Source organism: Aplidium turbinatum, chromosome 4 (assembly GCF_918807975.1).
Source record: "Aplidium turbinatum chromosome 4, kaAplTurb1.1, whole genome shotgun sequence".
Taxonomy (NCBI): Eukaryota; Metazoa; Chordata; class Ascidiacea; order Aplousobranchia; family Polyclinidae; genus Aplidium; species Aplidium turbinatum.
Window position 1 is genome coordinate 40,285,989 of NC_137475.1, and position 15,090 is coordinate 40,301,078.

A 15,090-nucleotide genomic window follows, 5' to 3' on the forward strand; every position below is an offset into this window, starting at 1 on the left:
CCCTCGGATATTTTAGCAAAAATCTATCTCTCGCACAAAAGCGCTACAGTACGTATGACCGCGAACTGTTGGCCATTTATCTCGCCGTTAAATATTTTCAAAATGATGTCGAGGGCAGATCAGTTACAATTTTTACTGATCACAAACCCCTAACGTTTGGATTCCACCAACCGCCAAACACAATGACCCCGAGACAAGTCCGCCATTATGATTTTATTTCCCAATTCGCTTCTGAGATTAAATATCTTCCAGGCGAAGACAATCCCGTCGCTGACCTACTATCACGCATAGAGATTAACTCACTTCAATTACCAGAGGGAGAGCTTAACTATGTAGAAATGGCAAAGGACCAACTCACAGACCCCTCTATAAGTCAACTTCTCAACAAATCACATAACAACATGGTGATAGAAGACAGAGCGTTACCAGGCACCAATTTCGTACTAAAAGGTGACGTCAGTTTAGGAAACTTCCGCCCACTCGTACCAATGCATCACCGACAGCTTGTTTTTGACATTTATCACAACTTGTCGCACCCAGGATTTCAAGCAACCAAAGACTTGATATCTCGTCGTTTTATATGGCCTGGACTGAGCAATTTCGTCAAGCTGCGATGTAACTCCTGCATCCCTTGTCAGCGCTCTAAAATAACGCGTCATAATGTAGCATCACTTCAAAGGTTTGAGAAGCCAAAAGAACGATTCCAGCACGTACATGTAGATATCGTCGGCCCTCTTCCCGAAAGCCATGGCTACCGCTATTTATTAACATGCATTTGCAGATTTTCCCGCTTTGTCGAAGCTATACCTCTAAGAAACATACAAGCCTCTACAGTTACTGATTATTTCCTCTTGGGCTGGGTCGCCCGTTATGGATGCCCTGCCATTGTAACAACGGACCGAGGCGCACAATTTACATCTCACGTGTGGCAAGAAATGTGTAAAAAACTAGGAGCGAAAAATTCAACAACTTGCGCCTACCACCCAATTTCGAACGGCATCGTAGAAAGATTCCATAGGCAACTAAAAGCCTCGTTAAAAGCATGCTCAGACACCCATAATTGGTTCCCCCATCTAGCCTTAAACCTGCTAGGCATCAGGTCTTCTGTGAAAGAGAACCTAAAATGTTCGTCAGCAGAAATGCTGTACGGCACACAATTACGGCTGCCAGGTGAATTTTTTGACGAAATAGCGCCACCACACAAAGAATCAGATTATGCCGCTGAACTATCGCAAATTATGTCAAATTTAAGGTACACTGCGACACGCCACCACAACACGTCAAGAAAACCGTACATCGACAATGCACTTTGGCATTCCACGCACGTTAGTGCCGCCGTATAGAGGCCCCTATTTTCTATTAGAAAAAAAATCAAAGTATTTCGTTTTAGCAATAAACGGTAAATCTGATTCGGTATCAATTGACCGATTAAAAGCAGCCAGACTCCCACAACATCTGTTGGAAGAAAACAGAAATGAGGAAATGTCAGAAGACGACAATCAATTACTTGGGCTAGCAAACTTAATTACACTCGATTCCTTTGCAGAAAACTCCGCACGATCCAACTCGCTCACGCCAAACGTTGGAACAACGAAGACGAAGGTCACGTCTCCATCCACGGAACGCAACGACGAACAACACTCTCCACGGCCATCGAAACTGCCAGTACACGTCAGCCGCAGAGGAAGAGTCATTTATAGACCTGCAAAGTTAAGTGATTACATTGCATGATGTCTGTCTATACATTACTGGGTCTCTGTTTTTTGGCACTTGGCCAATCACAGGAAATAGAAATTCAATTGTGCAGACCTCAATTGACAGAAGCTGAATATTTTATAGAAAAACCTATACGATGCATCAAACATCAATACAATTCAGTACACAGCTGTATTGCTGAAGTATATAATCCGTCTGCAGCTTATGTCCCGCTAACTGTTCACTCGTGTCAAATCTTTGAAACAACATGGTCAACCACGCACTATTTTTTCGGAGCGCAAACCCATCATCAGACAACAAAATCAGTAACACCGCCATCTAGTAGTAGCTGCTGGTATTGGACAAAAGCACATCACGCTACCAATATAGGCTCCCTCAAACAAATCTCTAAAAATATGTGGGGCACTCATAACCCAGTTAAATTAGAATATAAATGGACTACCACTACCGAGGGGAAGACTTTAAATTCAGTAGTTACTTAAACCAAAGCCCATTACGACCCATTAACAAACACCATATTTAATGCCTTAGCTACAATGTCTAAATGTAACATTATTCGGGGCTCTTGTACTGTCGGATCCAGACGATTCGTTTGGAGTGTCCCACCACGCATACACTGTCCAAACACAACACCAATGGGTAATCATACTCTATTGATGCATTTCCACTCCGAATCGCTTCAACCATACCGTATAGAAGTTAAGGATCTGGGAATTAGTCTTCATCAATGTAATGATTGCTTGCCTGTAGTATCGGAGCAATCGTAGGCGGAGCAATCGTATCAAAGCACAATCTACATCTGCTTCAATACTGGGAGATCAGCACTTATCGTCTGGATCTGAAGATGGCATTGTCGCTTCAACAGTTTCTTCTTATTTATTGTCGGTTTTAGCCGGTGTGCCATCCTGTTTGTCGTCTTCTTCAGTTTCCGTGGAAATAGCCGGAAAACACATCACTGCTCTTCTAGACTCCGGGGCATCTCATAGCCACATTGACTGGAAGGTTGCGAAATGGCTTGGGCTGGATCCTCCATCAGGACCCACTTCTTCAGTTTCACTAGCTCGCGTAACTCAAAATTTTGAGTGTCTCGGAAAGACTGCTTCTAAAATGACTTTATTTAATCGCGAATATGATTTACAACTGGGAGTTGGGCGCGAACTTTGTGCAGACATCATCCTCAGACAAGGCTTCATGGCGCTGCATCGACGGGTGATTTTTGAATTCAATGGTAAAAAAGAGGATCTGCGAAGGGCAGGAACCTCAACATCGATCACGGCCGGTTTGTGCGAGTGTTCAACAACCGGATTTTCAGGTGTAGACTTTGGAGATTCAAGTCCGGACTTTGGTGATTCAGGTGCAGGTTGTGAATTTAAATCCAGTAGTTCGGGTGAGGCGGTAGCGTTGTTGTCTTCTGCTGGTTTTTCTTTTTGCGGACAAGGAGCAAGGTCTGTAGTCGATACAGTTGATTCTCGGCCATTTGGATATCGAACATGTGCAAAGCTAGGGTTCGCATCGAGCAATTCAACTTCATCTACTAATGGCTCGTCCTTGTTCCTGACAAACCGACGAAGCAGGACAGATCCTGGTTGGAGCAACCAACCAGGTAAACTCTTCCCGAGCATTGAACGTCGTTCAAACCTAAGAAAACGTTCGTGCGGAGTAGCATTTGTGCTGGTGCATAATAATGATCGCGCTGCATGTAGAGCGTCAGGTAGGACTTCTTCCCACCTCTCCTGTGGAAGTTGACGATCATGTAACATTAACTGTACGGTTTGCCAAATAGTTTGATTCGTTCTTTCTACTTGTGAATTACCAGTGGGATGATATGGTGTGCTCCTACTGGTAGCCACACCTTTACTTGTAAGATAGGTTTTTACATCATTGGACATAAAGGCCGAACCTCTATCACTATGTACGTATCCAGGAACGCCAAATAGTACAAAAAGTTCTGATAAACACTTTAACACTGTTGATGAGGATTGGTCTTTGCATGCGAAAGCAAATGGATAACGAGAGTACTCGTCAATAACCATTAAAATGTATGGTTTGACACCTTTTACTGGACCCTTGAAATCGATACTTATTCTTTCCCAGGGACTGGTGGCACGTATTAAATGTTGGTTTTACGTAGGCCCAAAGATTTTAAAATAAGTTGGTTCAACTGCGACGAATGGTGCAAAATACGTTGGGCCATCGTAGGGTACCGACGATGAACTACGTTGGGTGTAGAGTTGGGATAACGTTGGCCCAAAGATTTTAAAATAAGTCGGCCCAACTGCGATGAATGGTGCAAAATACGTTGGGCCATCGTAGGGTACCAACGATGAACTACGTTGGGTGCAGAGTTGGGATAACGTTGGCCCAAACATTTTAAAGAAGTTGTCCCAACTGCGATGAATGGTGCAAAATACGTTGGGCCATCGTAGGGTACCAACGATGAACTACGTTGGGTGCAGAGTTGGGATAACGTTGGCCCAAACATTTTAAAGAAGTTGTCCCAACTGCGACGAATGGTGCAAGATACGTTGGGTCAACTTCGGCCACAACGTAGTGCCAACGGAGGAGCATTATTTTACCAACTGTCACACTACGTTGGGCCGAAGTACAATGTTTGCTGGGCAAGCACAGATGGATTGTCGTTAATCTTCTTTCTTGCCAATGAATGTCAAAGTTATTTTTCTTCAGTACCAAACTGAGAAGAAATGTCTTTACTTTTTAGCTTAAAGTTCTTCAGTAGCCTACCAACCGAAAAGAAATGTCTCCAATTTTCTTTGCTTCTGTAGACTACCAACCAACAAGATCTTCTTTATTATTCTTTGTGCTTCTAAGTTCCAACTGACAACAACGTCTTTATTTTTTATGTCTTGCCTGTGCTTCCGTACAAACACTAGCCAGAGAATCGTCTTTATTTTTTTATGTGCTTCAAGTGCTTCTTGGCCTACCAGCTAACAAGCCACGTCTTTATTTTTTATGGTCACAGCGGTAAACCATAATCTCTTCGTGGGAAAATTGTAACGTAAGATTCCCGAATCCGTTCGTCTGTATGTAATGACCGAAAAAGAAACACTCTTTGAAACGTCTATTCAAAAAGTGTATTCCTGTAAAATTAGCCCGCGGCTATCGAAATCGGGATGCAACGCCGTACACCTCTAAAAACTGTCACTACAATACAAACTACTTAGTTAAAGACGGAATTTTTGTCCAGCAATGAAGCAAGCTAAAAAGCCATTGCAGAACTCTATTCACCATACGCGCTTCGCTGACAATCTGAACTACTCGTGATGACGTCACAAGTTTTGCCTTTTTCATGAAGTGGCCTTCTTACTCGAGAAGGTATTGGTTGAAGCCTGTTTGCTCAGTTATTGGGTAGACTGCTGTGTAATAAAGCTTAGGGTTAGGGACCTCGTTAGTCGTTAGGTTACTGCGATATGCAATTGTGTTGCTAACAAATTCACTAAGTGGTTGATTTGATGGTGTCTGGTATTCAGTATTCTAGTCACTTGCGGTAAACCACTAAATAATGTTACACGTAATTTATGTGAACATGTTTTATTGCATTTAAGATGTATAACTACCAATGAACTTAAGGCAAAAGTAGATAAGGAAATAGCTACAAAACAAATTAGGCTATCGTGTTTTTTCAGCAGGTTTTTAGGCACATTGATAGAGATTTCGGTAATGCAATTACTTTAGTGCTACAATGCAATAAAAACCTAAGTCTGAAGTTAGTCTGTGGTACAGGTATATACTGGTTGCTGTATAGATTGTGTATTACTAATTTAATTTTTGTATATATTATATTACAAAATTAAGATCAGATCGGAACAAACCATATGACGAATTATTTGTTTTACATGTGTTTTGTTCACAGGTTTATTCTTAACTAACTGTAGTTTTGTTCATAGCCTATTATTGATCAAGTTTTTTTTGGATGAGAGATACAGAAATGGAACAATATCACAGCCTAAAATAGAGTTTGATGGAGAGAATGGTGCTATGGCAATTATCCATAATAGTTGGATCTGAAACCTGGTGACCGCCATTCAACCACACAAACGCAGCAAAGAATGGCATTCAACCTATTCCTGGAAAATGGACGATGTTTCTAAGAACAGTGGCGGCTCGTGGTCTCAAAACATGGGGGGGCTGCATCAACCAGTAGGCTAACCTGATATAAATAATTATAAACCTGTACCGGACTGAGTTATAAATGCACTGAGTTAGGGTTAGTAACATAGTAACATGTTTTTTTAATTGGCTGTCGTTTAATGTTTTTATCATTTAAAGCAGGGGTGTGCAACGTACGGCCCGCGGGCCAAATGCGGCCCGCGAAGAAAAATTGTGCGGCCCACAAAGATGTGCCAATTCTGAATTGTGTCCGGCCCGCGCAACGTGTTTACAATTTAGTTTAGTCTGGTACGTGGGAACAATTTGTTGTGGAGCGGATTATTGTAGATTTCACACCTTCTGTTAACCATTTTAGAAATCTTCTACCGGCCACCGCTAATCCATTGTATTTAATTATTTGTGGAAAGTAAAAATGTATGGTCACATAAAAGGCATTATGAACAATTTACGACTTTGAAAAGCTCACGTACAGACAGGAAATATTTTTCACTTTCCAACTTTGAGAGACTATGGAATGCATCCTGAGAAGAAAACTGAATTTGCAGACCAACTTGAAAACATTGTATGAATTTTTGGCTCGTTTCAAGGACTTCAAATCTCATGAACATTTGTTTGGTATGTTCTCTTCGCCATTCAACACAGACATTTACAAAGCACCAGCAGATATAACTTGAACTTATTGATCTTCAAGAGAAAAAAGGATTTGAAAGCAAAGTATTTAGAAATGAATCTTGGCGATTTTCACCGAAAACATCTCAACTAAGATGACTTTCCACATTTGAAAAAATCCATGGCTTCAAAAATGGCTCTTTTTGGCTCAACGTATTTGTGCGAACATTCTTTTCTAAAATGGGCGTCATGACATCACCCTATCGATCGGTTCTGACAGATGAACACTTGGAAAATGGACTTCGAATTGCGAGCACTTCCATTAAACTAAATTTGGAAAAATGCCGTTGGGAAAAGAAGCCAGCTGCAAATTTCTCACTGATCTCGTTTAAAGACGGTGTCACAATAAATCAGAATAGCAGTTTTCTTCAGAAATTTATGTGTCTTAACTTATTATTTCTGAAAGAAGATAGCCCCTAATAACGCCATAAGAATAACATGAATAACAAAAAACTACTTTTTTGTGCCTGCAACTACTAGCCTAGAAATCATGTTAAATAAACGTGCGGCCCGTGGCTTCACCCAGTTATTTATATCTGGCTCTCCTGTAATAAAGGTTGCACAGGCCTGATTTAAAGTAAACTTTTGATAATGGCTTGAATTTGGTCAAGTTTAGGTGGTTACCAGATGGAGCTAGTACTATTTTGGGACTTGGTATTAACTTAGTTGGTTAGATCTATGCTTGTGCTTTCCAACGATAGCAAATTTGTTGAAATTGAACAACAAATGAATAAATGGGAGACAATTTCCTTCAGGTGTTTTTCTGTGCATTTCCATGATCAAGTAAAGTAACCTACGATCCCTTCACCTAATCACCGATAGCTTCCACACGCTTACCCTAAAGAGTTACGAGAACCAAAGTTGGAATCCCTGACCAGGGTCTGTTCTATTTGCAGTCCCTACAGCGCTTGTTCAGTGACGCTAGAAAACTTTTTTCTGAAAAATCTGCGTCATAAAAAAAAGAACAAGCAACACCGGACCTGCAGAATTTGCAGACCCAGAGTTGCCAATTAATTTTTGTAACACAACTTTTTTTTATTACAAAAAAAATAATTTTAAGAGTTTTTTTATTTCTTTAAGCGAAATAAATTAAAAAAAAAACATGTATAATAATATAATTATAATAATATAATTCACATATGCACAAAAATGTTGGGAGGGCTGCAGTCCCGCAGTCCCTTATGACGAGCCGCCAATGTCTAAGAAGATATAGCTGCGGTTAGTTTTGAAGTGTTGTGCTGATTTGTGTTCACAGTGCTTCTAAAACTAGAGATACACACGAAAGCACCAGAAATAGTAGTCTACTACTCTACTGGTTTATTATTATGATGTAAAAAATGGCAAAACCTTTTTTGATGCTAACATGATGCAGTATATATTGTTAGCCTATGCTTTTCAGGAAAGCATCGACCCAAAATGTTGATTAGGGCAGGCCTTAAAAGTCGTGTTTTTTTCCGGCAGCCATTGTGGCCTACCGAAAGCTCCTTCTCGGTGGCCAAATCTGCGTGCTTGGAGGCCAAAGTAACGATAGCACAAGCAAATAAAATTAAACTTGCAACAATGTTAAAATGATAACTTAGCGTTGTTGAAGTCTGGGCGACGTCCTGCAATAGAATCGTTGCACCACGCAATAACTGCTTTATCGGGATTGTAATCCGGTATTGCGGGACCATCTAACGACACTAAATTGTTTCAACTGCTTGCAGCTCAGTAAATTGTTTGTACTGCATACCGCCTTTCATAAAATCTGACTATTTATTCCATTATGATGTCACCATTAAGGGTTTGAAGTCACTAACCCACAGCGGGAACATTTCTGAACTATGAAGACACGTGTTTTCCCCTCGGATGTCAACTAACCTAGTTTTCCTTTTTAACAACGATTCAATGTCCGACAACATTGCATCGATATAAAAACGACAATATTGCCAGCCAATGTAAATTAGCACTTCGGATTAGCACTTTGCAAACAAGACCTACAGCGCTGGTAATCGCAGCTGGATATATTCCATACAACAGCAAATGTTCCCGCTCAATCTCAATGATCTCACAGTGGTGATTATGACGCGCTGACCTAATTCTGCGTCACTCTTACTACATATTTTCGACATCTAATCCACGATCATAAGATGTGCTATCTAATAATGAGTTAGTAGTGTAATTAAGTTGTTGTTGTTGTGAGTTGTGACTGTGAGCGAAATTGTTTTCACAGAGAGCTCATTTTGTATTATTACAGATGTGATTCGAAGGCAAGCCAAGGCGACGGACAAAGATATCAAATCTGCAGTGAAGCGGTATTTGAAGGCGGCTGGTGACAGATAGCAAAGCGAGATAGCACAAAAAACTCATTAATCTGAATTTCTCTGCTAGCTTGAAGCTTCGTATTAATCTTTATTACATCAGAGAGTACAGTGGAAGCAATGGTAGTGTTCTTGATGTTGCTGAATGCTGTGTATTTTCTTCCAGTGCGGTGATTTTGACGTATTATTGCAATACCTACAATATATGCTTATAGTTATGATACTGTAGTACGTAGTACACAATTGGTTTCTAACCGGAAGTAAATTTTACTTACCCCTACCCTAGGCCTAGGGTAAATCTTGCAAGCAAACATTTTAATCAAACTCATTATAGTTTCGAAAACCAAGAAAGTTTTTTTTAATAGAATTTTTTGCTTAAAAATTATTGTTTCGCGAAAACTGTCAAAATTCACTTAACAGCTGCTGGGCTTTTACAAATAATCTCATGTTTATAGTCTTTAGCTTTGCTCTCCCATGGCTTGGACTTGTAAATTGTTTTGTTATTTGTATTACAAATGATCAGAAAAACCGCCATTCATTAATTACTGAAACATTTTTTAGCATTGTGTTACGAAAATGGAGCTGTGGTAAGTCAGTGTATTAAAAATCTTCATTGTTTTCGTTGTTTTACATTTTTGAATTACGTCTCGCTTTAACCACAAAAAGACAATTAATACATAAAATGCTTCAAAAAGTTTTAGTGTTTTGTTTTGATAATTTCGCAAAACAACAGCTGCTGCTGGTGGCCGAAAAAAAAGGGGCTTCAGCAGGGCGACATTCGTCAGTCCAGCGACAGTGCGCGCAGCCGGAAAAACGTGCCAGTAAGTTTAGCGAAATTCGTAGGCGTACAGACAGCTCGCCGTTAACTAACTTGAGCGACTTTCGCCATCGAGGCGCTTACGCACAGCCGACTTTATTGTCGAATTTCGTCAGCGTTACGCCGGTTATGCGATGAGCAGATCGGTGGCGGCTGGCTGGCGATTATCGCTGGCGCGTCGCCAATAACTTCGCTAGCGTGGAGCTGGCTAGACGCCAATCTTTGCTACTTGGGGTGTTGCATATCCATGAAAATGCATTTCCTGCACTCCTCTCTTGATTATTTTAATCCTTGTATGGATATTGATTGATGTATGGGTGGAAGCGAACATTTCTCATAATATTCATTTCTCATATAACCAAAGAAAATATTATGGGCGATGGGTTTGCAACATAAAAGAAAGAGGAGAGCACGCATGGTCTGTAATATGATAAGATTTCTCAGTTTAAAGACACACGTCACACAAACTTAATCACCTTTGATGATTCTTAGAGTATTTTCATCTATACATGATACATTACGCGTAGTGGCCTTAGCCCTCGTCAAAAATTTTAACTATCAATAGGTTATGTGAAGAAAGGGGCGTTCTTCCCGGCTATCAGCACAAGGCTGAGCACTCGCTAGTACAGCGAGCAGCTGCGATTCGCTAACCATAACGGTGTAGCTTCCACGCTAGCCATTCAGACTATCCAAACAACAATATGTTTCTCGGTAGCCGATTTGTAGCAAGAATTGACAGCGATAGACACCGTGTTTCGCCCATGAGGCTGGGCTCGTCAGTATCGCACCACTAATTCTGCCACAAGGATATCCTTGTGGCAGAATAACATTACTTCTAGCATAACATTACTAATAACATTATACTTCTAGCATGTTGTTAGAAGACGATCGATTTTTATTACACTAGTCTTAATTACGCCTGTTCCATACAGTGTTAGCCTACATAGAAGACCACCTATCATGATTTTACTACTCATGTAATCGACTATGATTTTCCCCATGGAAAAAGAATTGTGTCTTACTTGCAGTCAGTTTTGGCTTGGTCGAGATTGGACTCTGCAGTTTCGAATTTTAAACTATTAGCCGATTTATTATGTTAATTTTGCACCGGGTTTCCTATAAAAAGCAACACATAAACAAGCAAAGTTGGATTTTATTTCTTTTCTACAAAATTTCAAGATTTCCAGAAATTAGCCAGGAACTCGGAAACGCTGTTGATATCGAGTTGCTGGTTACCACAAGCAAGCAAAATTTTCGTCAATGCGCGGAAACTTATCAAAATATGTGCGCAAATTTGGAGGCAAAATACGCAACCCAAATGAAGGGAAACAAAAACATAATGAATTCCATTGTTAAGATGCGATGTTCTTTGTAATTTTGTGCGGACATTTCAAAATAAAGAAAAATTTTTAAGCTTGTTTAATTTTCCAATCACGCCAGAGATGAAGATTTAAAAAACATTTTACTCGAATCCGTGGCGTAGCCAGAAAAAAATTTGAGGGTGGGGCCAAATATTTGATTAGTTCAAAGGAACTACAAAGTGTTTGTTTTAAGACACCGCCACCTGATGTAGAAGCCTATAGACACAAGAACTTATAAGGGTTGATTAGTAGGCAAAGTAAGCTGCTAGATTTTAAGAATCAATTGGTTGTTCAATTCGGACGCACAGTCCATATTGAAAGAATTATGAAAAAATACAAACCAAATTAGGTACCGCTACCACATTTCAGAACGCCCAGCACAAACACTAATACATATTACGTTGAAAGCACAGAACAAAAATTGACTGGTGAAAGCCATCAACAGTTTTGATAAAAACCATCCAAATATACAGCAAAAGGAAGATGGTTTAAAATCATTTCCTGGCCTTGTTTCAAAAAGTAATTTCAATCACAAAGCAAAAACAATTTATTGCATGATCAGAAAATGACAACATCACGATTAAAAGTCTATTCGTCGCCTCCGGCCTGCAATATTCATAACAACTCGATTGATCTTCTTCTCACTGATCCTTTCGCGATGGCAATGAAGCAAACACAAATCTGAGAGGCGATCATTGTTGAGAGTAATCATGTCTTGACTCTCTTCGTTCATGAAAAAGACCTTTCAGCCTCAACAGTGGCGTAACCAGAAAAATAAATTTGGGGGTGGCAAATATTTGATGAATTGAAGTGAACGACAAAGTGTTTGATTTAAGACATCGCCACCTGATGTGCTGTGGTGTATCCTGGTGGGTTAAGCAAGGGAAGCAATAAAAGTGGTGGGTGGTTAGAGCGTGCCGAAGGTACCCGTATTCTAGGGGTGTCCAAGGGCATGCTCCTTCGGAAATTTTTTTGCAAAATTACACTCAATAATTGATTATAGTGCTTTCTGGAAACTCTTTTAGGGTAATCTTTGTATGAAAATTATTTAGCAGATCAACATTTATTAGCTTATTAACCCTTAGAAGGTTGGGCTCCTTGAGTCTTGCTCAGTTTGGGGGAGCTGTCGATTCTTCTCATGCTTTAGGAGTAATATCTCAGTTACTTTTTAAGGCACGATTTCAAAATTTGGGATTCACTTTGTAAAATTATTCACGCTGAGCATATACGCAAATTAAAACGATGTGAATTTTAGAACTGCTCATATACGTTGAAATGTTGAGGTGACTTATGACTGTAATTGTAGCGTGAGTTTACACATTATTTTTTGGTAGGGTAATGAAGAACATACTTTGTAATGTTGTGATTAAAATGTTTTTACATAATTTTACATACAGCCAATTCCCTTCACGCTGTGAAACAGTTAGGATTAACGAAACATGGGCAAATTAATTACTTTCATTGAGCTAGTGGGACATTTTGAACAATAGAATATGAAATATTTCAGAGGATGTGTTGAGAAATGCCTTATATCTCTCAATTTATAACCTTTATTCGCTCAAAATTTCAGCTCAATAGAGGTGAATAAAAGGTAGGTAAAGTCAAGAAATGTGGTAATCGCAGCATCAGTGGTTTTAGAGATACAACTGTTGATACCAAAAAGTTTAATTGACAGCACCACCCCCCAACCTTCAAAGGGTTAAAGACAGATCTTACACACGAACGGGCAAAACTGCGGCTAACATTAGAGAACACCAAAAACTCAGTATGACTCTCACATGACTCTGGAAAAGCATAGAAACATCTCGAAACGTCCCAAATTTAAAGTCACGTTGGCTAGGCCAACAGCAGCAAAAATGGTTAAAAATGGCCGTGTGTTTGCAGCCTAGTCAACTTGTAATGGTGGGTTCTCTCCAAGACATTGGTAAACCTGAAAAATGTCAACTTGGGAGGGTACACGAGGTAGTCCCAAAAATTAGGAAAGGGAAGCCTGTGGTTCGGAGAGCTAAAGTTGCCGTTTGCAACTACAGTATGATGAGAGTACGGGGGAAGTAAAAGTAGACTACGTGTTGAGGGATATTTCGTGTCTCGCCCCCGTAAAGAACACTTAAGAGTTATGGTTTGAGCCTACTTGTGTCTGTGGTGGCCGACCTTTGTCTGAACCCAGAACAGTCGGTTATTATCGCAAGCATTGTATATAGCGTGTACCTATGGTGCCAATTTCATGTATCATCGTGTATTATTCTTATTGTTGTTCATTCTTTGCATGCCCTTTATGTTTGCGTATTAACCTAAACGTGAGTGATTCAAACAATTTGGTTATAACGTGTTTTTATTTATTGGCTCATGATTGTCGTCAATTCTTTTTTAGTTGTGCCATGTCAGACTGTCATAACTAGGGGCCGCTATGTTATGGACAATCATTCCCCAGATCAAATGTCACATAAACTCTTCAACCATTAAACCTGGCTTCTTCACGTCATAGAATATTTCTATAAACGAGGAAATATTGCATCATCTCCCTCGAATTATTAGGTATTTCATCATCTTAAATCTTGAATTCCGAAATCTTGCATTAGCCAAATTTTACCTCGTGCTAGAATGACACAACAATACTATCGACTGTTACGTCACAGATGCAAGTTATGTGGTTTGAAATATCCCAAGTCAGTTTCGTCATTTTAGAATTGTCGCTGGAAAGGTTGGTCGAATATTAAAACTGTTTTGCTTGTGTTTACCAACTAGACGAAACTTCCGTCTTTTATCCCAAAAATCTGTATTGTGGTGATAAGTGTTCTACTGCATACGTGTTTCACTAATTTTTAACAGCCCGTCTTGCAGAGTTTTTTCTTGAAATACTATTCGTGACGAGGCTTTCAGAAGTGTGTTTCGCTGGTTGTTATCGCATACAGACGAAAGGATTCGGGAATTTTATGTTACAACTTTCACACGGAGATATAATGGCTTTCCGCTGTGACCACGGTTCTAGTTCAAGTTCATGAACGAGAACGTCTGCTCACACAAATGAGTTAAACCGAACAAGCTCAACATATTTTTTGCAAACTTTTGCATTTCTGGAAATTTGTTTTACTGATAAAACCACGAGACAGTTGTTGCTGTCGGCTTTGAATAGATTCTTTTCCATTGAATAGATTCTTTTGCAATGCATTTCTTGAAAAAGATTCTTTGGCTTATCCATGATAGTACTTTTATATTTAGCTTGAATGTAACTTTTCCAATAAACGCCAACAATATATTTTGCAAGAAAGCTGTTTTTTTGTTGTAAGGTGCATTTGGTATCCATGGATATGTAAACTCTTAGAACTTGTGATCCCAAACTCAGCCAGCGAGAATGACACAGTGGACCAATTTTGTTATAAAAAATTCAGAGCTTTCATGATCATCTCCAGAGTTAACAGTTAATAACAAAATTGGTCCACTGTGCCATTCTCGCTGGCTGAGTTTGGGATAACAAGTTCTAAGGGTTTACATATCCATGGATACGAAATGCACCTTACAAAAAGAAATCTAAAAAAATCCCCAAAATGTGCTTTTGGCAATGCTGGGCGATGATAACAAAACCATCACAAGCTATTGCAGTTAAACTAATCTCTAAGATTAGGCGCACCACCAATGATGAAAGTCAATCACAAAATTCTACAGTGCAAGAGTTTCACCTTCCCAAATTAAATTTTAAGGCAACATCTTATACAGAAATGATAACCATATATGGCAGTGGGTGCTCCACAACATCCTACCTCTCAAACAAAAAAGAGATTTTTCCCTTGAATGAACCTCCCCTGTCGGCTGCATAGGCGAGTGGTATGAGCCCTGGAATGGCAATCGAAGAACGCCGGTTCGACACCGCTCAAAAGCATGCGGCTGTGTCTCTGGCAGGACACTTAAAGGCATGCCTGAAAGTGAATTTAGAGTGACAGCAGACTCCTCAAATTAAATGGTTCATAACTCTCGTGTTTCTCAATATATTTCATTCAAATTTTGCAAGTGTTCATCATATAGAATAGTAAAAATGTGTGTAAAATTTAAAAAAAATCGAAAGGTTGAATCTCTTGACTGTGTGAATCGACACGGAATGGCC

General features: G+C 39.7%; 1 protein-coding gene across 1 annotated transcript; it reads right to left on the minus strand.

Moving 5' to 3' along the window:
- Positions 1-2,786: 2,786 nt before the first annotated feature.
- Positions 2,787-3,749, minus strand: LOC145769162 (uncharacterized). The gene has a single exon (XM_082580753.1). The coding sequence runs from the start codon at positions 3,747-3,749 to the stop codon at positions 2,787-2,789; it is 963 nt and encodes a 320-aa protein (XP_082436879.1).
- Positions 3,750-15,090: the final 11,341 nt, after the last annotated feature.

Excerpts from the sequence above, each read along its gene's own strand:
- LOC145769162 (XM_082580753.1), bottom strand. The coding sequence starts at position 3,749 with ATGGTTATTGACGAGTACTCTCGTTATCCATTTGCTTTCGCATGCAAA.